This window comes from Asterias amurensis, chromosome 6 (genome assembly GCF_032118995.1).
Source record: "Asterias amurensis chromosome 6, ASM3211899v1".
In the NCBI taxonomy this organism is placed as follows: domain Eukaryota; kingdom Metazoa; phylum Echinodermata; class Asteroidea; order Forcipulatida; family Asteriidae; genus Asterias; species Asterias amurensis.
The window spans coordinates 9,861,494-9,886,199 of NC_092653.1; the positions used below are offsets into that span (position 1 = coordinate 9,861,494).

The window sequence follows — 24,706 nt, forward strand, 5'->3', positions numbered from 1 at the left end:
GCGTGTACGAGGATGATAAATTAATAGTCTGTAACCATTTCGGATTGCACGACACTCATGCAACACAGTAAGTAAAAGTGTTTGCAATCTGTATTCGCGTCGTCCGTGGATTGTAGCATTCAGGTCTGTAACTTAATAATAATAGTACAGTATTCAGAAATGTTTGGGGTGTTATAAAACAAATATTGACTTGACCTCGGTGATCCCCGGAGCTTCGGGAAAATAGAACGCTCCGGGGATCACCTCGGGAGTCATAGTTTTAACCATAGCACTCGAAGCAGTCAATATTTGTATAATAGTGTATACTGCCTTTAATGCCTTGTGCATGGTTAGGACTGCTGTTTAGTAGCCTATATACATTATGTTCTTAACAAACATTAGCCTCTCTCCACGCGTTCGAGATATTTGCATCACCGCCTTATAAGTGGTATAATGATCCGTTGATGAAGCTAAACATAAAACAAAAAGATGGAGATCAATGGGAAACTTTAGACTATCTGCCAATCACCAAGAGAGGGCGCTCTTCACCAGGTAATGTCAACAACTTAGGAATAGGAGCAGCATGAGTGACGGTCACCGACAGCAAATACCTTGTGTTTTGCGTGTTTTTGATTTTGTATTTTAGATTTTGCCAAACTGTATTTTGTTTTTCATAACACTTTGCCAGCATAAACCAAACTGTTCTGGAACAGGACGTACTGGACACGAGTTCCCCAAGGATAACAAGCGGTGTGCATGAGTTTTTGGGAGTGTTTCTTCTAGGGTAATTAGCAAAAATTCCAAAATGCTGACCTACCAAAAATTGAGAAGAAATCTGAAGTTTAGTTGTATGACAATGTATCTGATTTAATTTTCAAGAGGCTGAGAGACTTTTAAATATTTTTTGAGTATTTTTGAATTTTTAGCATTTACCATTGTTTGCTATAGGAGTTGTGCACCCTTACCTGGTAGGTCTGCTGCCCTCTAGTGGCAGAGCTTTCAAAAAGTCTCCCATTATGTCAGCGCACATAGACTATTTCTAGTGTTTTCATTGGTCAATGATGATGTCATTGTATGGCAGAATTGTATGGCAAAATATTTTGCCATACACGCGTTACGAAAAATGGCGTGTGCGCGTCCATAAAAATTGTCTCACAACGAAACCGCACGCGCAATAGACCTTTTCGCAAATACCGGGGCGCGCGCGTAAAGCTTGGAATTAGGTGCATTGTGGTCTTGCTGGTATCCAAATTTGATCCATATCTATCCCACAATGCAGCTCATTCAACAGTCTGCGCTTGCGCATTGGTATTTGCGATAAGGTCTATGAGACACTCAGCGTTCTCCGCCCTCTCGCGGTCAAAAATATGGCCCATAAAGGGGCAAGTAAGTGGAAAAAGTCGCATAATAAAGAGAACGGGTGTACATTGTTTAGTGCTAAGAATAATCACATCACCACCATACCCTGTTATACTCTCACAAACTAATCTGTGTAAAATATATTAATATAAGACAATTTGAAGACATCGGTACTGGTTTAAACAAAACGGTCACGTGTATCTTTTTGCTTGACTTTTCTTTTTTAAAGCAAAATACTTTTCGGGGTCACTTTACTTTGCTTCTGGTTTATATCAACTCAATGTAAAAATAGTATTAAGATATCTGTTGGTGATCGACTGTGCATTACTTATTTAAAGTTTCTAACACTATCATATTAAAACGAGTCTATCGAAAAGAGAAGGGGTTCGCCCCGGTGTTCCTGGTTGTGGCTGCTTAATGCGCCGTAGCACCTTGTAAACCCGTATAAGGTGCTAAATAATTGGGTCTCAGAATTCATCACTGCAATAACCTATCTTTCTGAAAGTTTGTATATACTCAGCGCCTTGAGTACCTTGTTTGGTAGATACGTGCGCTATATAAGACTTCGATATTATTATTATTATTATTATTATTATTATTATTATTATTATTATTATTATTATTATTATTATTATTATTATTATTATTATTATTATTATTATTATTATTATTATTATTATTATTATTATTATTATTATTATTATTATTATTATTATTATTATTATTATTATTATTATTATTATTATTATTATTATTATTATTATTATTATTATTATTATTATTATTATTATTATTATTATTATTATTATTATTATTATTATTATTATTATTATTATTATTATTATTATTATTATTATTATTATTATTATTATTATTATTATTATTATTATTATTATTATTATTATTATTATTATTATTATTATTATTATTATTATTATTATTATTATTATTATTATTATTATTATTATTATTATTATTATTATTATTATTATTATTATTATTATTATTATTATTATTATTATTATTATTATTATTATTATTATTATTATTATTATTATTATTATTATTATTATTATTATTATTATTATTATTATTATTATTATTATTATTATTATTATTATTATTATTATTATTATTATTATTATTATTATTATTATTATTATTATTATTATTATTATTATTATTATTATTATTATTATTATTATTATTATTATTATTATTATTATTATTATTATTATTATTATTATTATTATTATTATTATTATTATTATTATTATTATTATTATTATTATTATTATTATTATTATTATTATTATTATTATTATTATTATTATTATTATTATTATTATTATTATTATTATTATTATTATTATTATTATTATTATTATTATTATTATTATTATTATTATTATTATTATTATTATTATTATTATTATTATTATTATTATTATTATTATTATTATTATTATTATTATTATTATTATTATTATTATTATTATTATTATTATTATTATTATTATTATTATTATTATTATTATTATTATTATTATTATTATTATTATTATTATTATTATTATTATTATTATTATTATTATTATTATTATTATTATTATTATTATTATTATTATTATTATTATTATTATTATTATTATTATTATTATTATTATTATTATTATTATTATTATTATTATTATTATTATTATTATTATTATTATTATTATTATTATTATTATTATTATTATTATTATTATTATTATTATTATTATTATTATTATTATTATTATTATTATTATTATTATTATTATTATTATTATTATTATTATTATTATTATTATTATTATTATTATTATTATTATTATTATTATTATTATTATTATTATTATTATTATTATTATTATTATTATTATTATTATTATTATTATTATTATTATTATTATTATTATTATTATTATTATTATTATTATTATTATTATTATTATTATTATTATTATTATTATTATTATATTATTATTATTATTATTATTATTATTATTATTATTATTATTATTATTATTATTATTATTATTATTATATTATTATTATTATTATTATTATTATTATTATTATTATTATTATTATTATTATTATTATTATTATTATTATTATTATTATTATTATTATTATTATTATTATTATTATTATTATTATTATTATTATTATTATTATTATTATTATTATTATTATTATTATTATTATTATTATTATTATTATTATTATTATTATTATTATTATTATTATTATTATTATTATTATTATTATTATTATTATTATTATTATTATTATTATTATTATTATTATTATTATTATTATTATTATTATTATTATTATTATTATTATTATTATTATTATTATTATTATTATTATTATTATTATTATTATTATTATTATTATTATTATTATTATTATTATTATTATTATTATTATTATTATTATTATTATTATTATTATTATTATTATTATTATTATTATTATTATTATTATTATTATTATCAATTTAGCAGTTTATTGAGTGGCATTGAAAACTGACTTTCTAAGGTACTGGACCTTTTTGGTAATTGTCAGAGACCAATATTCCAACTTGATCCAAACAAATGCATAAAATAAACAAATCTGTGAATATTACGACTCAACTGGTCATCGATACAAATTATCAAAAAACACCCTCGTTGAACACATAATGTGTGCTTTTATGCCTAAAAAGGCTTTTAAATATTCGGGTGAGAAATTACCTCTTTCTAAAAAAACTACGTTTCCTTATTAGAGGGAGTCAATACCATCAGTGTCCAGTGCCCTTTTAATAACAAATTTGCCGATAAAAAATTTCACAACTCATTCTGCAGAGTAGATTCAGCTGTTGCCGGGGTCTGGCATGAGATTATTTGCCCCCCCCCCCCGGAGAGTTTGTCCCCATATGGCGTAAAGCTTCTTTGAAAAACACTATTTTCTTCCTCCTCCAGTTTCAGGCAGAGGGTCAAGCATTCACACAGGATAAACAGATTTCCCCTGCAATTTGTGGTCTGTTTGGGTGCGTTTCTAAAGGTTTATAAGCTAAAAAATAACTTTATAGCTAATAGCTAATAATAAGTGATTTTTCTTTTGGAATTCAGCTACAACTTAACGGCGAAATAATGACAGGATCTTCAAACTGCATATTTACAAACACAAAATATATTCTGCCAGCCTCAATAGACACAAGTAAATGTGGTGCTTGTAAAATCAAACACGGGGTTTCTTTAGAAAAAATAAAGCACCAAAATTTCAAAAAGGGAAATGAATGTGTATTATCAAAAATATTTGTGTACATGATATATTAAATATTATAACTCTTTAAAACTGTACATTTATTTTCGAGCTTCCTGTTTGAACCGGAAGGTTATGTGAATATTACGGTATTGGTCCTTGAATAACTTAACGGCACTGGAAACCTTTGATAATTGTTAAAGAACAGTCTTTTAACTTGGTGTATCCCAACATTATGCACAAAATAACACAACCGGTGAAAATTGGGGCTCAATTATTGGTCATCGAGTTTGCGCGAAAATAATGAAGAAGAAAACCATGCCCATTGGCATTACTTACATACGATGACGCAGAGCTGTGTATAAACAACTTGTGACAACTTGTGATTAAAGGAAATGTTTTGCCCCAAAATGTATGCGAACGTGTCTCTGAGAAGAACGTCCACCGGAGATTCTGTCCCCCATACATTATGGGAAATTATCATGGGCTGGAGAAGGATGACTCAAAAGAGGGCGCTACATACGTCCTTTACAAAACCACGGCTTTGGCTTTAGATTCGGCTTTAGACTCCATTCTCTCGTCTGAAGCCATGAGCGTGTGCGCAAAGCACGCACAATAGTTGTCAAAACAGCCACGGGGCCAAGCTAGCCTGAGCCGAATGCAAGGCCGAAGCCGTGGTTAAGAAAAGGGCCTATTGTTCGCCATATTGGGGGGGGGGGGGCATGGATCTTGAGTGGACAGAATCTCCTGCCACATCGGCACACAGGGGACCGGACTAAACTGCAAATTGGGTTTTTGTACAATTTGAGCGAAAATGGCGTCCAGTTACCACGTGAATAACGAAAACTTTCCCCTGTTAACAAGAAGACTAGTAGCCTACATATAACTTGAATTAATGTTAAAAAATATATATATAAAAAAACAAGAACACCGCAAAATCCCATAAAAATGGTCCTTATTTCAATTTCAGCCTCTGAACACAAATATTTACAACATTTCTTACAATATAGACCTATACATTTTTTTTTCAATATTGAAAACACCGTGTACATAGTCTTATGAGTTGTGGTGGGTTTGGAAAATAAGGAACGCCGGTAAGACAATAAAATACACCGTATAATTAAAACACACCGTTTCATTTAATGGGTGGGATCAAATAATATTTTTCAAAGTGATTTTTTTGAAAAGCGGAGGTATCGATTAACCAATTTTCCCCAAGTAAAATATACAAATGTACAATGGCCCTAAAACCAAACAAAAAAGTTCATTGGCTTTCATGGTATAGTTGCATATTCAGTGTAACTTGAACAAAACAGTGTTTTTCCCTACCCAGAAAAACATCTCTATTAAAGTTTAGAGATTTTCTGCACAGTTTTAATTTGAGTTTTGAAGGCATCCGTTGGCCTTCTATTTAATATTATCAAAAAAATGCAAATAAAAATATACTCAACAAAACAACACAGCAAACAACTCGGTTGTGTGCGTGTTTTTATGTTTTTTTGGAGGGGGGGTGGACTTATGAAAAACCGTCTTGACGCATTCTTTGTGCTGACATGGGCCTAGCTCTAGGGATGTGAAATGACCCAACACTAGCCAAATCTCGCAGGTAATCTTGTTCAGGTGACCGGGGACTCGGTGGCAACGGGGTATTTGCAGCCATGCTCTTGCGGCTGCTGATGGAATAGGGTACAGAGAACGGCCTGAGTGCCACCTGGGAGGAACCGTAGGCCGGCCTCGGTTGACGGTCGGCTTGAACCGGGAACATCGCGGTGTTGATCTCACCGTGCTTTTTAGGACTCCTCATCCCGACACCATCCACGATGATCATTTTGGACGTAGACTCTTCCACGCGAGATTTCACGGGGATTGTGACCTTGAGGAAAACAGGGATGAAAAGGAGTCCATGCAAGGCACCGATGGAAATGACAAGAAACATAGTCTTGAAGAAGGTTCGGAAGATGTAAGAGTCTGTGAAGGCGAGGACTAAGACGCCGAGTATGGTAGAGAGGGAACCCTGTACGATGGGCATGCCGATGGAGTACAGCGCATGGATGATGTTGGCCTGGCGTGAACCTCGGTTTGCTACGATGTATGCGTAGCAGATGTGTGCTGAGAAATCCACACTGAACCCTATGCAGAGAATGATGTTAGTCATGGCGATGGAATCGAGGTTGACTTGCCAGAAGGTCATGTACCCAATCACCCCTGTAACGATAGAGGCTACAGCTAGAGTAACGAGGATAGAACAGATGGGGTTCGGGATCATGAGTAAAGCTATAATAAACATAGCACCGACCGCGATACCCATGTTTTGAAGCGTGTTGGGCAAGACTGCTATGTAATTATCATAGAAGATGAAGGCTGGATGGTAGACCATGACAGGCAGCTCTGAATCCTTTGCGATTTGTCTGAGCTCAGTCATCATGAATCTTTCTTTATTGGTGGTGTCCAAGTCTTTCGTTGCGACGAAGAATCTCGAGGCCTCAATGTTGGTTCCATTGAAAACGATATCGAGAGAGTAATGTTCGAAGGCTGGCTGGGTGAGGAACACGTCTCGGAGTGTGTCGACGAACTCGGCCTGGTTTGGTTCTGTGCGGTTGATTGAGTTCAGGAAAGCAAGATAGTCTCGAAGCCAGGAAGCAGACAGACCCTGGTCTTCACTGAATGTATACTCGTTGTCTTCCATCTTTGCTAAAGTCTGTTCCATGATGTCTTGTACTATGGGATTCCAGACGTCTCTTCTCTCGGTGAACACCAATGCAACCTGCGGACCATACGTCTTGAAGTAAACACTTTCCATGTCTAGAAAGTTACCAGAGTATGAGTTATCTCGGGCGAGGTTGCGGAGATTGAGACCTTCTTGTACCTGGGTACATCCATAGATGGCGGCACCCTGGTAGCCAAGGTATGAAACTATGATAAGACTTATCATCCACCATCTTGTGATGAAGGGGCCGTAATACTTCTTGAAGAATATCATCAAGGCATGATCGTTAAGTTCCCCACCTTGGTCGGCTGGAGGTTGCGACCCACCTGCGCAAAATATCTTGTACGCCGTAGAGTTGGTCTCCTCCTTAGGTTTGACTTTAAGACATGACATGCAGTGTCTGTTCGCCGCCTCACGTCTACCAAATAGAGCCATGCAGGCACCGAAGAAAGTAATCTGGTATACGTAGTCAAAGATGACAGCCACACCGGTATACATACAGAATATACGCACGGATCTGAAGTACGTTATGGCGCCAATTCCGAAAGCCAAGGCATCTGTGATGGACGTGATTGTTATCGACATGGCGGCCTCTGTAAAGGCATGGCGCATGCGCTGTTCCACGGTCTGTCTGACGTCAGTCTGTCGCCAGGCAGCAACCATGATGAACATGTCGTCTACTCCGATACCTGTTGGAAGAATGAAGAAACATTCAATAATTTGATGACTAAATCTTTCAAGAGGCAGATAATTGGATATTTCAGAGTCACTCATCCTGGAAGGAAATAATTATACTACTTTGAAGAATTCGGGTATTTTTTTAAAATTTCCACATATTTACATTAAACTTCACATATTACCAACTAAGGTTCTGTAGTTTTTGAGAAATGAGTAAGAAGTCACAACATAATGTTCTCAGGAAGACGAACATTATTTTAGCATGTAAAATCCCATTAACCAGTTATTATACCAAAAACCATAGCATAACGTTTTTACATGCTAAAACTGAGACGAACATTTTTTTTTTTTTACTCACTTTTAAAAATCTAAGCACCTCAGTAATTAAAATTTTAAGGGAAGCTTTCTACTATCATAGTCTTCAAACTGTGTAAACTTAATGAAAATCTGTGGACTCTGTGTTTTGTGTTAAGAAAAGGTATACAGAGACCCTTTTAAAGGCGCTGGGGTCGATTTCACAAAGAGTTTGGACCAGTCCTAACTTAGAACTAGTCCTAGGAGATATACAAATTGCATGGATAGTCCTAAGTTAGATCGAGTAACTGATCCTAACTCGAGATAAGACTAGTCCTAACTCTTTGTGAAATCCACCCCTGGACACGTTTGGTAATTGTAAACAAAACAAAACAGTATTCTCACTTCGGCTAGCAATTTTGTGAACATTTTGACACAATTTGTCATCGAAGTTGCAAGAGAATAATAATTAAAGAACAAAACACTCTTGTTGAACAAGTTTTGTACTTTCAGATGCCTAAAAAGGGCTTTAGGCCTGAATTACTTTAATGTTTGAGTGAACAATTCCCGATTTCTCAAAAACCACGGTACTTCATGCAGGGGGAGCTGTTTCTTAAAATGTTTAATACTATCAATAGTTCTCCATTGGTCGTTACCAAGTAAGTTGTTATGCTAAACGTTATTTTGATAATTTACCAATAGTATCCAGTGCCCTTTAAAGGCAGAGTGTACTCTCTTAGTTACTTAAAAACTCCACAAAATACCTCATAAACAACAAATTGGTGAAGAGCATGCACTGGAGAGCTGTTGATACTTAAAAACAGACATTGTTAGAAACGACAAGCTTTGAAATAATGCGGATATAAAAAGAGGTCATTTTGCCACCTACATATTTGAACATGAGCAAGTCTTCGGGCATGAGGCCGTTATAAGGCATCTGAAACCTACAAATCTATGCACCAAAGGTGGCCTTTTCCGTAATTTTCTTGCAACTGAGATGACCGATTGAGCCCAAACTTTAAACGGTTTGTGGTTAATTTATGTTAGAATACACCAAGTGATGAAAGAGCCTAATTTTGTTAGTTAAAGGAACACGCTGCCTTGGATCGGACGAGTTGGTCTATAAAAAGCGTCTATAACCCTTTTTTATAAAAATAATGCATATGGTTGGAAAGATGTTTCAAAAGTAGAATACAATGATCCACACGAGTGTGCCTCGAAATTGCGAGGTTTTCCTTTTACTGTGCGAACTAACACGGTCTGCTATTTCGGGGAGTCAAAATTTTGACTCCCATAAATGGCCGACGTGTTAGTCGACGAGGTAAAACGAAAACCGTGCGATTTCGAGGCAGGTTTGTGTGGATCATTGTATTTTACTTTTACAACATCTTTCTACCCATGTGCATTTTATATTAAAAAAACTGTAACAAACGCTTTTCAAAGACCAACTCGACCGATCCAAGGCAACGTGTTCCTTTAATTACCAAAAATATACCCTACCTCTCAAGCATGCAGCCAGCCATTGACATTGCCAAATATAAAGCATAGAATGAAAAAAAAAACTTTTGCTTTCAGAGTTCAAAATCAGTATTTGTCTCTATGATCAAAGGTAAATGTTTAAATCATTCTTCCAAATGGTATAAAGCATTTTGAGAAACATTTTCACTGCATAACATTTTGATGTAAAAAGCGTTACGGACGTCAGATAATGCATGACAAAACAAAAATAATCCTAATTTATTTAGAATTCATCTTATACTAACAATCACTTCAAATAAATGGTTAGAGGAATACACATCATATCGACAGACTGGTGCACTTTAAGTAAAATACTAGATATTTATTAAATATCTATTTTTTTCAAGGGTGAATCCTTGAAAAAAAACTAGGATCCCTGTGCTCAACACGTATTTATTCAAAGACACGACAACAACAACAAACAGCAAAATGCCATGTGTATTTTATTGATGCCTGAATTATGGTTGAAAGAGCCTAAGTATTGAGCACAAAGAAATGTCTGGTTTTAAATGGATTTCCTCGAGAAAAAAAAATTACCTTGGTATAAAATGTCTAGGTTTTTTCAAGGGTTTAACAATGATCTCTGTGCTCTGTACGTTTTTATTCAAACATCAAATAATGTCATTTGGATGTCATTGGTGGCTGGATTATGGTTGAAAAAAGCGTAAACATTAAACACAAAGAAATATCTGGCTTCGAATGGATGTGTGGCTTTGAATGGATGTCTGGCTTTGAATGGATGTCTGGCTTTGAATGGATGTCTGGCTTTGAATGGATGTCTGGCTTTGAATGGATGTCTGGCTTTGAATGGATTTCCTCTAAAATAATTTTACCCCGGTGCTATTGTAATTTTGTCATTATTGTTCCGCCCATATATCATCGCGCCCCTGTTATTGAAAATGTGCTTAGCAGTGTAAAGCCTAGTTATACAAACAGTATATTATTATGCCTAAGCTTTTACAGTGAGTAATCCTTATTGGTTGGATATTTTCGGAACATGTTTGGTTTCACTGTTGCTACGCAGACATTATCTGCGTATTTCTCAAAACGGCCATAAAAGCTTAAAGGCAAATGACACTCTGTTTTTCTTTTACCGTTTGGTTGTTTTTATCCTTTATAATTGTAGACAATATAAAATATATAAAAATCATTTCAAGTTGTTGTCGCGTTTCTAAGATTTATCCCAGAACTTTAGGAGTGATAATGTCCTTTGTAATGTAAGGAATACACAATCTTATTAACGTTACTTTCAGATTCAAAGTTTATAATTGCAAAGGTCTTTGGTTCGATTTCACCCAAATAAAATACCTGAGTGTTTTGTTCACATAGCTCGGGAAAGTGGACAATATGTGCTAACACACATCGTTGCATGTAACACCAAGATTAATATTCTTTATAAATTATACAAATTTCCATCGTGTCGTTGCCTAGTGGTAAAGAGCACCGGATTCAAGTTCTGGTGTTCGATCAGCAGAGTGTGGGCTCGAATCCCGGTCGTGACACTTGCTACATAAAGTTGGGGAGGTAGTGCTTTCTACAAGCCAGGCTTCTGATTGATGATACCCAAGCCTACATGTAAAGGGCCAGTAACCCTGTTTCAACGGCCACTGGAAGAACACAAATTGTAGCCCACACCTTGAATTGAAGTGATCTTCAGGCCCATGTGTCTGGCGAATTGCATATATAAAACAAATATATATATAAAAACAATGCGATCACGAGTGGAAGTAATTCCCATCTGTATATATAACATCATTCCCGAGCTTACTTACCAAGAATAAGAAATGGTGTCGATCCCACCACATTGATGTAAGGAACTCCGATGTAACACATGAGACCGAACGATGAGAGCACAGCTAGGCCGGCAGATATCACTCCACAACCGGCCAACCAAGGCTTGCTCCGTACCCAGTCCAACATCACACAGGAACAAATGCTGAAGGTAATCAGCAAAGTAAAAGTGATAGTGAAGTCTTTGATGACATTGGAACTGGCTTTATCTAACTCTGTCTCAATAGTACTGGATACCTGGCGAGTAACTCTTATCTCAGTTGAATTGAAGGCTTCAACAACTTGAAGAAACTCATCCTCCCATACAGCACTTCGTTGGTCGTCCATGCTGTCTTGGTTCCGTAAGATGTAAGACAACTGCATTACATCTGCTGAAAAGACTTCCCCAGGTGAACCAGATTTGAACTCCACTCCTCCCAGCTCTCCACCAAGAAATAAAACCTCATTGTTTGAATTATAGATAGGATAAGTCAGTGTGATTGAATCCAACATGGATGCGTTGTAGTTGTAAATATACAGTATCGCATTCTCATTACAATCACCATTCCATTTGACGCAGAGATCGCTAAAGTTATACCCCTGACCGTTCTGCATGACGCTGATGGTCAGAATTTTCTCATGAAGATTAAGAATCTCTTCCAAGACAGTCTTTTTGAGAATGTTTCCACCGTCATTCCTTTCTATTATTATTTTCCCCGATCGTCCAAGCCTCGTCAGACGAGCAACCAAGGTGTTGTTGTCGCCATGTTCCGCAAAAAGCTCTTCCACAGTTGCCCGGTCGGTTTTCGCCTGCCCATTCTCTGGTGTGTATAAATTCTCCACACTCTGCTCCTCCCTAATGAACACCAAACCAGCACCGAGGGCTCCGCTAAGAACCAACGGCAGGAGTAGAAACGGGAACGGATGCTTGGCGATGAAACCGCCATAGTTGAAGAAAAAGGACCGTAAACCCTTCTCAATGCAGTCGAACGCCATGTTTGTTTGTCATATCTATTATGCTGGCGGAATAAAAAGGCTGTTTTTATAATCTGTCAACAGAGGGCAACATATTAGCCTTGCTTAAGGCTGTCGAATTATTCACTCCGAAAAAAGACCGCCGCTGTATAAAACCCACCCGTATTCACTGTGCGTAACATCGCACGACACGATGCCCCCGTACACTATCCGCATGCGAAGGCCGTCAGGCCGACAGCCTTGTCGGGTCTGTGTTGAAGCCACTGACCTCAATACTATAATAAGCGAATTGTTCCCACGGTCAAGCTCACTACCATAATGCCCGCGAAAGACGAGACATGTCTACATCACACACCGCCACCACGTACGCTCAGCGAGCATGATATGATAGGCGTGCGTGATTGGACGTCAAAATGAATAATTCATTTGCCTCACATCCTGTGTTGTCTGACAGGTCTGACGAAAGATATACATATTCATGGGCTGCATACCAGCATATCCGAGAGCCCCCCCCCCCCAATTTTTTTCCACAAGTGGAAATTTTTCAATACAACACATTAAATCCGGAAGTTACAGACCCGACAAGGCTGTCGGCCTGACGGCCTCCGCATGCGGTTAGTGGTACGAGTGCGGATGACTTGTGTGCACAGTAGTCGTACGATGTGACAGTGTGTATACGGGTAGGTCATGCGGTGTGATCGCACGCACCACGCACAGGGTATACGGGTGGGTTTACAGCGGAGTCTTTTCAGAGCGAATAATGCGACTGCCTTGAGCAAGGCTAGCGACATATCAGGACCGACTTCGCAAAATCGATTACTTTCGCTTGGTGTGCGCAGGCATGGCATGACGTAATACTACCGTATTTGGTAATCTGGAGCTCTGAGTACGCTGGAGCTCCGTGACCGCCACACCGTGGCCCTATTAAAGAAATTAACCTTCCCCTGAAATATTAAAAACAAACAATGTCGGCCATGCACCAATGAAGCACCTTAACACACTTTTCCCCGGGCCTTTCGGCAACGGCCATAAACCCTTTAGGTGGCCCGACCCCATAGGGGTACGTGCCACAAAAACTCTCCAGGCTAAAACAAACTAAAAATCACGAAAAGGATAATGTCCTCTTCGTGAAAATTGTAATAATTTGTGTACGCTGCCGGTTTTGTAGGATATCTGTCGTTCAGAGATTTATTGTTGCGTCTGTTAGCGCCCTCAACTTTTGTTCCGCCCATGCTACCGTATGGTGTACACACACACACACACGTGTGTGCGGCACCTAAATGTAGCCCGACCTAAATGTAGCCCCAAAGGTCCGGGCTACATCTATGTACATGTTTGGGACTACATTTAGGTCAGGCTACATTTAGGGTTCGGGCTACATTTAGGTGCCGCACACACGTGTGTGTGTGGGGGGGGGGGACACCATAATACATATAACACAAATTGTGAAAACATCAGCTGCAACCAGGGACGTCTTACTGTCCCTCTTTTGTTGTGCATCATTTATTTCATTCAAGTTACCATAACCATTACAATCAGACAATGACAGTTTGACCAATTACATAATATCATAAGAACAGTTCCCGGCAATAATTTCTCGTCAACAAACTAAATAAACAAAACATCCACCACCATAAAATATTAAGAAAAACACGTAAAAAATGAATATAACATAAAATTCAGAAATCTACTTCAAATTTACAGTAACATTTGCTTAAGATTTTTAATGTTTGTTAACAGCGCTTCGATGCCGCTGCTTTTTGCGCTTTATAAATGGTGGCTATTATTGTTGTTATTGCATACGGTAACACTGACCTCTTCAAATAACCATTGAGTAATCACCGTTGCTGTAACATTACCAATATGACAAAACTGTGAATGTAGCTATTTGCCATATTAATTAAAAAGAGGAGCAAATGGACAACAACCAAGCCACGGACGACTACTTAAAGGCTGATAAAACCACGTATAAAAAAATCAATTAAAGGTACCTGGAAGTAGGGTTGTTTTTCTTTTAAACATAAGAGTATATGTTTATTACTAATAAAACAATTTTTTGAGTAATTGTTTGCCATGATTTATATGTTAAAAAAAATAATTAAGTGCTTGGGGGTTGACTCCGCCTACCCCTTTTGTGACGTAGGAAAAGGAAGACTTTGCCTCAATCAAACATAGACCCCCCACGATGCGTAGATAAACACACGTGCAAAAGTACAGGTAATTCTAAGACGTGAGTTTGTACGCTGCGAAAAAGGTTTTTTTCTGGCATTTTTCCGGCAATGCCGACCAGGTGTATTGCTGCATGCTGCTGGATGCAGCAAAACAACTAAAGATGGGGTCAGTCTTCATCTGTTTCCTGCAGATCCCAAGTATAGGCGGTTGTGGGCTACGAAAGTCAGATTAACTAGAGCAAAGTGGTCCGGTCCGACGTCTTTTTCAGCGCTATGCAGCGAACACTTCGAGCCGTCGTGCTTCGAATCCGGGATACACCACTCATTTGACATGACGAGAAGAGCCATTCTTAAACACGACGCCGTCCCAACAATTTTTCCAGCTAGTGGGAAGTCGAAGAAGGTATCTGAAAGACGTGACGAACCCAGAGGAGCATTTGCTAAACGTGAACAAATTCGGGTAAGTTTGAACTTTGAGGGTATGTTTTTAGCTTTTGCCAAGTGACACGATTTTTTGTTGGTACCGCATGCGATTCACCGTGCGTGCAGGTCCTATGTGACCGTCCGCACATTATACAGCAGCCATAGTGCCTGCGTGCAGTCTGCTCCGTGGCCGTATTTAATAATACGTAGGCAGACCCACATCTTACAACCGAAGGTCACTAAAAAGTCGCATAGTTAAATAAAAATAGCAGCAATAGCTTTTGTAAAAACCACTAGGCGTTCAACATGTTAAAGTTTCAATGTACGTATAGACCTTTCTTTTGCAACGTCACAGCCCGAGTTTTTGCCAACCCAGATTGGAAAACTATGGAAAGCCGTAAGTGCAAATTAAAAAAAGATCGCTCTTTTTTGTAACAATGTAACCAAATTTGTTGATTTTGTTAAAAACAACACAAATAATTATGGGAGGTATTTTATTTAATTGAAAGTTTGCAGAAAATGCTGAATTTGGTTAAAACATCTGTTTTTAAGATTTAGTGTTTTACTAACATTCGGCCGACCATGCCAACCAAGGCGGTTTGTTTATCACAAAAGAAAGGTCTATGTGTGTAAAATCGTGTTCCCAGACGTAATGTACGGGGGCCTGACTACAAATTTTCTCTTCAAATATCGCGCCTTGAATTACGTCACGAACAGCGCCCTCTCGTGTCGGAGCCTACTCGTAAATTTGTAAATACAATCAAAACTAATATTTTTAAACTTTAGTTAACTTTTTATTCACATTCCTCTCATAAAAACACATATTTTAGTGACAAAAGCTTTATTTAAAAAAATACCACTTCCAGGTGACCTTAAAACCAGACAGTATAATATACCGCAGTTAGACCTTTCACAAGTCAAAATAACATTACTAGTTGAAATATTCCCCACTCTATGCGAATCCACCACCAAAAAAAATAAAAAAAATAAACATAAATAGACAAACAATATAAATCTACTTCAAAAACGCAATAGGAACACCTTAAAACCCCGAGGCATAGAGTAGTAACACCGACACTGTTATTACTAAGGGAATAAAATTGTAGCGACGAGTTCTTAAACGGCCGTTTAAAACCGGCAGGGTCGTTGCCGTGTGATAAAGGCCCGAGTCGAAGGCGAGGGCCTTTTTCGCACGGCAACGACCCTGGCAGGTTTTAAACGGACGTTTAAGAACGAGTCACTACTTGTTTATTCCCATTCATAAATGTCCTATTGTTAAAATACGTTAAACAAAATACAATTATAGACACTTTGACAATTGAAAATTCGAGGTTTGATAACTATTTTTCAAAAACTTTGTGAAGAATCTGTTTGATGCGCGTGGGTTGTGTGTACGCGCGCGCGCTTAGAATTAGATTACGCGCGCGCTTACATATTATATTACGCGCTGCTACTAATGAATTGCGTTCCGCGTGATAATCTTGCGCGCGCCGGTCTTAAACAGCTTCAGCTATGTCTTTATCAACTGTTTAAACACACCCACGTGACGCGCTCTCCACCAATAAGAGAAGAGAAACTGTCTGGGGTATTTATGAATACTGGGTAATAACTGTGGCTGTAAACATTTCCTGTGATAGACAAAAAAACTGCGATTGTAGCTTATTGCAATATTAATTAAGAAGAGGTGCAAATAAAGGCACTGGACACTTTTGGTAATTACTCAAAATTAATCATCGTAAACAGTTACTCGGTAACAAGCCATGGAGAGCTGTTGATAGTTTAAAACATTTTGAGAAACATTTCCCTCTGAATAATCGTATAGTTTTCAAGAAAGAGTTTTAATTCCTCACTAAAATATTTAGTATTGAAACAAATCGGAAATCATCTTGGGTAAAACTCTGCAACGTGAATGTCAAAATAGATTTGACTAAAACATGGATGACGAAAGAGGAGACGAAACTTTTAAGTGCTTTAGGATTGTTGACATTGTTGACAACAGACTAAGAAAAACGAACAGACACAAGGTTACGAAAAACATGGGAGTATGTAGCAGTACAAAACAAACAGCAGCCTATAGGGAATGCCCTAATTTAAAAGAGTAGTCCCGCTAAAAATTGAAGAAAAAACATTGGAGTAAACATACAAAGTGAAAATACATGGAAATATGTTATATAAACAATCTATTCATAGCATTGTGTACACTCTTATAAAAGCCTTCAAGGATTATTAAGATCAGCTAGTTTGAAAATGTAGTCAGAACTAAAGCCATTTTCTCACTACTAAATTCCCCGGGGTTGCTCCATTGGAAACACGGTCAGCCTTTTCACACTATGATCGCTTTTACCTCCGGTCTGCCCCGGCAAATGGGTATACCCGGGAAATAGCTGCCCCCTGAGGGTTTTTAGTCCTTTCTATTTTTTTTTTAATTTTTTTTTCCAATTGATGTCCCTTCCTCTTATCGCTGCGGTGTTTTGTTGTGGGTGTAGTTTTTTGTTTTCAATAGTCTGGTTTTGCTTGTGTTTTAATGATTTCTATTGTGTGATTCTAAAATGTTTCAGTGCAATCACCTTTTTATATTGTATAATTATATTTTTATCGTTGGCAGGGGTCTGGTTGTACACATCTTTTGATGACAGTTTTTATACTTTTGTTTTAACCTTGACAGCCCCTGTACAACTTGTAACTACTATGTATGTCTAAAGATTTAAAATAAAATAAATAAATAAATAAGCGATACAACCTCGGCTTTCTTAAAACGTGCAGTGGCCGAAACCCCGTGGAAAAAGGATACAGTGTGAAAGTGCGGTAGGGTAAAACTAATCCCGGGGCCTCCTCGGGGCTGTATTCCACGAGGATAACAGATACAGTGTGAAAAGGGCTTAAGTTTAAAAAGAAGAATTGTTGTGAACTAATTAACCCAAGAAAAACAATCTCAATTTGTTTAAGAGGTATGGGTTTACTCAAGGAGTTTATCTCAGGAAGATGTTTGTGGAGGGGAGACTGAGTCAAGATAAGAAAATGACATCTTTGTTAGATTAAGTAAAATCACGTTGGACCACTTAGAATGCTGGAATAATGTTATAATTCTTTAATCGCGTTTCTATAAACAGGGCTCCAACGTCAAATTCTCTTTGCGTTGCACTTATCTCCCGATAGTACTTGAAACATTGATCTCTGGAGTTTACGAAAGGTTTAGTGTTCTGTGAAGGCCTATACACTTCTTATTTTAACTTTGTCCGCTTATTTAATCAAGTCCGAGCAGCGAATGTTAAAGCACTATCCGCCTACATTAATATACCACATAGTGGTAACAATTTAATAAAAGAGTGGAGACGATTGAGTTGCAGAATCAATGTTCGACTCCGTAGGGCTTTAGCTGTACTTTGTATAAGCCTTCCTGTAAAGGCAAAACGTCCCGAATGAAGCCCAAGTTTAAATATATTTATCTTTTCACCCAAAATTTGAGTTTTAAAAAAGTCTTCGGGATTGAGCCTTTCGCGTGCATCTGACAGTCTACCATTTTGTGCAACATGAGTGTTTTTTCCTATTTATTTTATTTTATTCAGCCTAAACTTAAACAGATTGTTGTATGCGTGTGTTGAAAAAAAAACATTTGAGGGTACGCGGGTTGATTTCACAAAGAGTAAGGTATAGTCCTGAATTAGGACTAGTCCCAGGAGATATTAAAAACTTAAAGACACTGGACACTATTGGTATTTGTCAAAGACTAGCCTTCACAGTTGGTGTATCTCAACATATGCATAAATTAACAAACCTGTGAAAATTTGAGCTCATTCGGTCGTCGAAGTTGCGAGATAACAATGAAAGAAAAAACACCCTAGTCACACGAAGTTGTGTGTTTTTAGATGCTTGATTTCGAGACCTCAAATTCTTAATCTGAGGTCTCGAAATCAAATTCGTGGAAAATTACTTCTTTCTCGAGAACTACATTATTTCAGAGGGAGTCGTTTCTCGCAATGTTTTATACTATCAACCTCTCCCCATTACTCAATACCAAGACAGGTTTTATGCTAATAATTATTTTGAGTAATTACCAATAAGCTAGTGCTAAGGCTAGTCTTAAGTTAGGATGAGTAACTACCCCAAACTCGAGATAAGACTAGTCATAACTCTTTGCAAAATCCACCCCTGTTCTCTGACAATTACCAAAAGTTTACGCTTAGATCTTTACGATACGATTGTGATGACGATTTAAATGGAAACTTAAGGTCCATGATTTTTGGCAAACAATAAGACACGGTATTTGCACAGATTAGATTAGCAAAAATTTAAGTAAAGAAAGTATTCATGGATTGATTGTTTTGAGACTTGCGAGGGGTATGCGTGATGAAGGGAAAATGGCGACTGTTCTTAAAAATATTTAAAAAAGATTGTTAAAAAGAGAAGTGAGTGTACAAGAAAAGACTCCTTAGAATGACATTCAACACTTCAATCAGTGAAATTCGAAGCATTTGCAATAGCTTTCAGGGATGGTGTGTTTATTAATCTTAGTAATGGGAAATTGACTTCAAAGAGGGGAGAAACATCACGTTGACACGTCTGAGGCGATAATTTCAGATGCTTTCTTAATTGTATACATGTGTTTAAATAATTGTCTTTCGGTGCTTTATCAGTTTAATAAAAAAAAAATACTTTCAAAATATACACATTCAATTTAAAAAGTTTTCGAAACTGCACGCGCCATACCTAGAGAACGGGGCAAGGTAAATCTATTCGTAATTTGATTTGCCTTTCACTTCGATTGGTCTGTATGGCTTTTGTTGAGCAATGTTTTCATTCAAACAACAGAAAGAGACAGAGAAGACAAGACAAACAAATGCAGCTATGTTTTAGAGAAGAAAAATAGAGAAATCAATAACAACGGCAGCAGGAGCATGCAGCAGCAACAACGACAATGTTCATGTTTTGTTTGAAATGTTAAGCATGTTTTTTGCAGCATCGAAATAAGCAATGGTAACAGAACTGGAAATGTCATGTTCTCGAGATTGGCAGTATTTATGAATACACAAATTTTCCACACTGGAAAAATTCTGTGAGTGTACCGGATGGAAACTGTTTTTCTTTTTATTTTTACATGAGTTGCTTTTTTTTTTTTTTTTTTTCGTCTAAAGCACGGACACTATAAATGATATTTACTCAAAATAATTAGCGTAAAACCTTACTTGGTACCGAGTAATGGAGAGCTGTTAATATTATAAAACATTGTGAAAAACGGCCCAATCTGAAGTTGGTAGTTTTCGAGAGAGAAGCAATTGTCCGAGAGTTTGATATCGAGACCTCAGAATTAGAATTTGAGGTCTCGAAATCAAGCATCTGAAAGCACACTTGCTTCGTGTGACAAGGTGTTTTTTCTTTCATTATGATATCGCAACTTCGACGAACAGTTGGGCTCAAATTTTCACAGATTTGCTATTTTGTGCATATGTTGAGATACACCTAGTAAAAAGACTGGTCTTTGACAAAAATCAAACGTGTCCATTGTATTTAATGACAACTAAAACCAAAGAGACAAAAAGCAACATCATAATGGAAAAAAAAAACTCATAATAAAAAATATCATCTCAAAGAATGAGTTATGTTGAGTACAATTGTAATAACATTCTGTAAAAGCAAAACAAATGGTCGTATGCCGCAAATTGGCAATGGATGTTTAACGGCCAGTTACTAATTAACGCTGAAAATTAACTGTCCTTTGGTGCAACTGCTTCGGTTCATCAATGCTTTGGTGATGGTAAAAATATACATGTACGGATGTGAATCCACTGGGGGTCGTTCACTTTCCAGCAGAGCGCCATTTAGGACGGTCGTTGACTGCAGATGACGATATTAAAAATGCTAGAATCACAATTTGCTGAGTATAGTTATCAAAAAGAAGTTGCACCAAATTTCATTCAGAGGAGGGGAGAGGAGAGGAGAGGATGTTTCTTCGATAGTTGCAATCAACGGATACAACGGGCAAATTTGTTGCTTTGTACTCCTTGTCACCCGGAGCGACTCAGTAACTGTTACATGCAACTTGGATGCAACCAACTGCAATTCTCAAAAACTAAAGCACCTCAGCAAGTAATATAGGATGCTTCCTACTATCATTATCTTCAAACTGAGTAAGTTTAATGTAAATCTGTAGAAATTATGTTTGTGTTACAAAAAGTACTCACAAAATGCAATTTGTATGGTAATCAAGTGCCATAGAAAGCACCTGCACCGTTAGTGTAATTTTACAATATAGTATTGATATTAAAAATCAGTCTTTACAACCAGGTTTTCCAGGTCAATTTCAGCAAAGCAAAACCAGTATATTTAATCGTTGCGTTATACTTCGTGCTTAATTGAAAAGCTCCGCTATCTGTGTGAAGTTTCGCTATCTGTGTGTGACCCCAAAACAAAATTTATGTTTTGTTTTGGGTCACACAACCATCCAATTGAATAATCTCCTCGAACAAACCATCACTTCATCGTGTAATTATTAGTTGCGGCGCCACTTAAAGGGAACGTACACGTTTGGTAATTACTCAAAACAAATATTATCTTAAAAACTGACTTGGTAATAACTAGCATTTGGGAGCTGTTGATAGTATAAAACATTGTGGAAAACGACTCCCTCTGAAGTTTTTGAAATAGGGGTAGTTTCTCACTAAAATACTAAAAAGACTTCTAGCTAGAAGTTTTTTTTATTCCTATCTGAAAGCACACAAGTGTGCTTTTTCTTTCAGCATTTTCCCCCAACTCCAAAGACCGATTGGGCTCAAACTTTCACAGGTTTGTTATTTTATGTATATGTTGAGATACACCAAGTGAGAACACTGGTCTCTGAAAATTACCAATAGTGTACCTTCCCTTTACAGGCAGTGGACACTATTCGTAATTACTCAAAATAGTTATCAGAAAACCTTTCTTGATTACGAGTAATGGGGAGAGGTTGATAGTAAAAAACATTGTGAGGAACAGCTCCCCCTGAAGTGTTGTAGTTTCCAGATAAAAGTAATTTTCCACGAACTTGATTTCGAGACCTCAGAATTAGAACTGGAGGTCTCGAAATCAAGCGTCTGAAAGCACACAACTTGTGCGACAAGGGTGTTTTTTCTTCCATCATTCCCTCGCAACTGCGACGACCAATTGAGTCCACATTGAGAAGACTGGTCTTTGACAATTACCAATAGTGTCAAGTGTCTTTAACTGAGAGCCAGAAACACGAATCCAAAACAGTACTGTGTTTCGCCATACATGTTCGAGAAAAGCCACATTTATTTGCTTTACTGTATCAAACGTTCATGTGTTTGCCATTTATCTTACTTTGCATTGTTATTTTTACTAATAGTAATAACTATTTATTGTTGAATTATTAGAAAGGGCGGCTTTCAGCTCAATATTTTTGTCCAGCACGTATCAAGAATACAATTGTAACCTGTTTGATAACATAGTTTAGAAAAATAATATCTTCACTCATGCTTAAAGCATGGTGCTACAATGGCCAGTGTTAACATTACACTCATAGTTGTTTGTATTTGAGGCGTACACTGTTTGTTTGATAACTAACCAACGTGTTGGCATCAATGCAGGTATAAACATTGCCCTCTATTTAAACAACGAAGCACTTTCCATTCACAGTTTTGTCAATGCTGACATTTATACAAAGTGTAGCGATGATCCTATTTTTGCGGTCAGCTCCCATGACCTGTGCCCTACTTCATAGAGCTGTTTTGCAGAAACTACTGCTTAACAAAAATATCTTTGCTAAGCAAAATTTGAGTGAGGCACCGGTCAAAACAATGCCAACTGAGTGTAATTTTGACTGGTGACCTGTGATAATTAGCTACTTTTTTCTGCTTAAAGGCCCTGACACTATTGGTAGATACTCAAAATAATTGTTACCATTAAAACCTTACTTAAAGGCAGTGGACACTATTGGTAATTACTCAAAATATTTATTAGCATAAAACCTTACTTGGTAACAAGTAATTGGGAGAGGTTGGTATTATAAAACATTGTGAGAAACGGCTCCCTCTGAATTGAAGTATTTTTTGAGAAAGAAGTTATTTTCCACTTAAATATTTGAAATAATTTCGAGACCTCAGAATTAGATTTTGATGTCTCAAAACCCAGCATCAGGTAGCACACAATTTGTGCGAAAAGGGTGTGTTTTTTTTCCCCGTAACTCTCTCGCAACTCTCGACGACCGCTTGAGTTCAAATTTGTACATGTTTGTTATTTTATGCATGTTAAAGATACATCAAGTGAGAAGACTGATCTTAGACAATTACCAAAGATGTCCAGTGCCTTCAAGCACATAATAAGCTTAGCAAAACAAAATTATGATTAACATAATAATAAGATTACCAGGGTGGATTTCACAAAGAGTTAGGACTAGTCCTAACTTAGGACTATAGGAGATATACAAATTGCATGGATAGTCCTAAGTTAGGACGAGTTACTGGTCCTAGCGCGAGATAAGACTAGTCCTAACTCTTTGTGAAATTCACCCCTGTCAACATACCATGTCACATGCACGGTCATTCAAACACGTGGCTCAAGAGTAGTTTTAAACAGCACGCTCCAAAACGTTGTCACCACTTTACCACTTCAACTATTGACTAAATCTTGATAGAATCACACCCAGTTCACTTACTATCCGATGGAGTGTTGTATCTTGGAAACTGCTTTGTGGTAAAATAATATCTGCTGGATGGAGTTTCGGAAAGGATGTCAACAGAACATCATGTGGGTTTCAGTAAGACCACACAATACGAGCGAAGAAATGTGGACGTTTTAAGTGAAGAAAACACGAGTTGACGATCAGAGCATACTGATCGAAACTAATGAGAACCTCGGCGTAGACTTTGTACACACATTTCCTCTGGAGGCACTTTTGTTTTTTCTTTTTCGGTTTTGTTTTAGCTGTCCATAAGGAAGTAAATATGAATTCACTCTTTGTCATGAATCGAAAACACCTTTATATTTTATGTCAGAAGCGGACATCAAATTTGTTCCGCGTTTATGCACGTGTGTGCGGCATTAGGTCCGGGCTACATCTAGGTACATGTTTGGGGCTACATTTGGGTCTGGGCTACATTTAGATACATGTTTGGGGCTACATTTAGGTCCGGGCTACATTTAGGTACATGTTTGGGGTTACATTTAGGTCCGGGCTACATTTAGATACATGTTTGGGGCTACATTTAGGTCCGGGCTACATTTAAGTACATGTTTGGGGCTACATTTAGGTCCGGGCTACATTTAGGGCTCGGGCTACATTATGGTGCCGCACACACGTGCGAAGTAGTATAATAGTCACGTTACAGGCAGTGGACACTAGTGGTAATTGTCAAAGACTTATAGCCTTCACAGTTGGTATATCTCAACATTATGCATAAAATAACTAACCTGTGAAAATTTGAGCTCAATTGGTCATCAAACTTGCGAGATAATAATGAAAGAAAGAAAAAAAAAACCTTGTCACACGAAGTTGTGGGAGTTTAGATGGTTGATTTCGAGACCTCAAGTACTAAACTTGAGATATCGAAATCAAATTCGT

The 24,706-nt window shown here is 36.1% G+C and overlaps 1 protein-coding gene across 1 annotated transcript; it reads right to left on the reverse strand.

Moving 5' to 3' along the window:
* Positions 1-4,265: 4,265 nt before the first annotated feature.
* On the reverse strand, positions 4,266-12,752 carry LOC139938545 (patched domain-containing protein 3-like). Its single transcript, XM_071934116.1, has 2 exons — positions 11,587-12,752; positions 4,266-8,013 (listed from the first exon to the last, which is right to left on the reverse strand). The coding sequence occupies exons 1-2, from the start codon at positions 12,578-12,580 to the stop codon at positions 6,134-6,136; spliced, it is 2,874 nt and encodes a 957-aa protein (XP_071790217.1). The 5' UTR covers positions 12,581-12,752; the 3' UTR covers positions 4,266-6,133.
* Between the last annotated feature and the right edge of the window lie 11,954 nt (positions 12,753-24,706).

Bases quoted from the DNA above. Each gene is read 5' to 3' on its own strand.
- LOC139938545 (XM_071934116.1), bottom strand. From the start codon at position 12,580: ATGGCGTTCGACTGCATTGAGAAGGGTTTACGGTCCTTTTTCTTCAAC. The intron at 8,014-11,586 runs GTAAGTAAGCTC...TTCTTCCAACAG, and splicing joins GACACCATTTCTTATTCTTG to GTATCGGAGTAGACGACATG.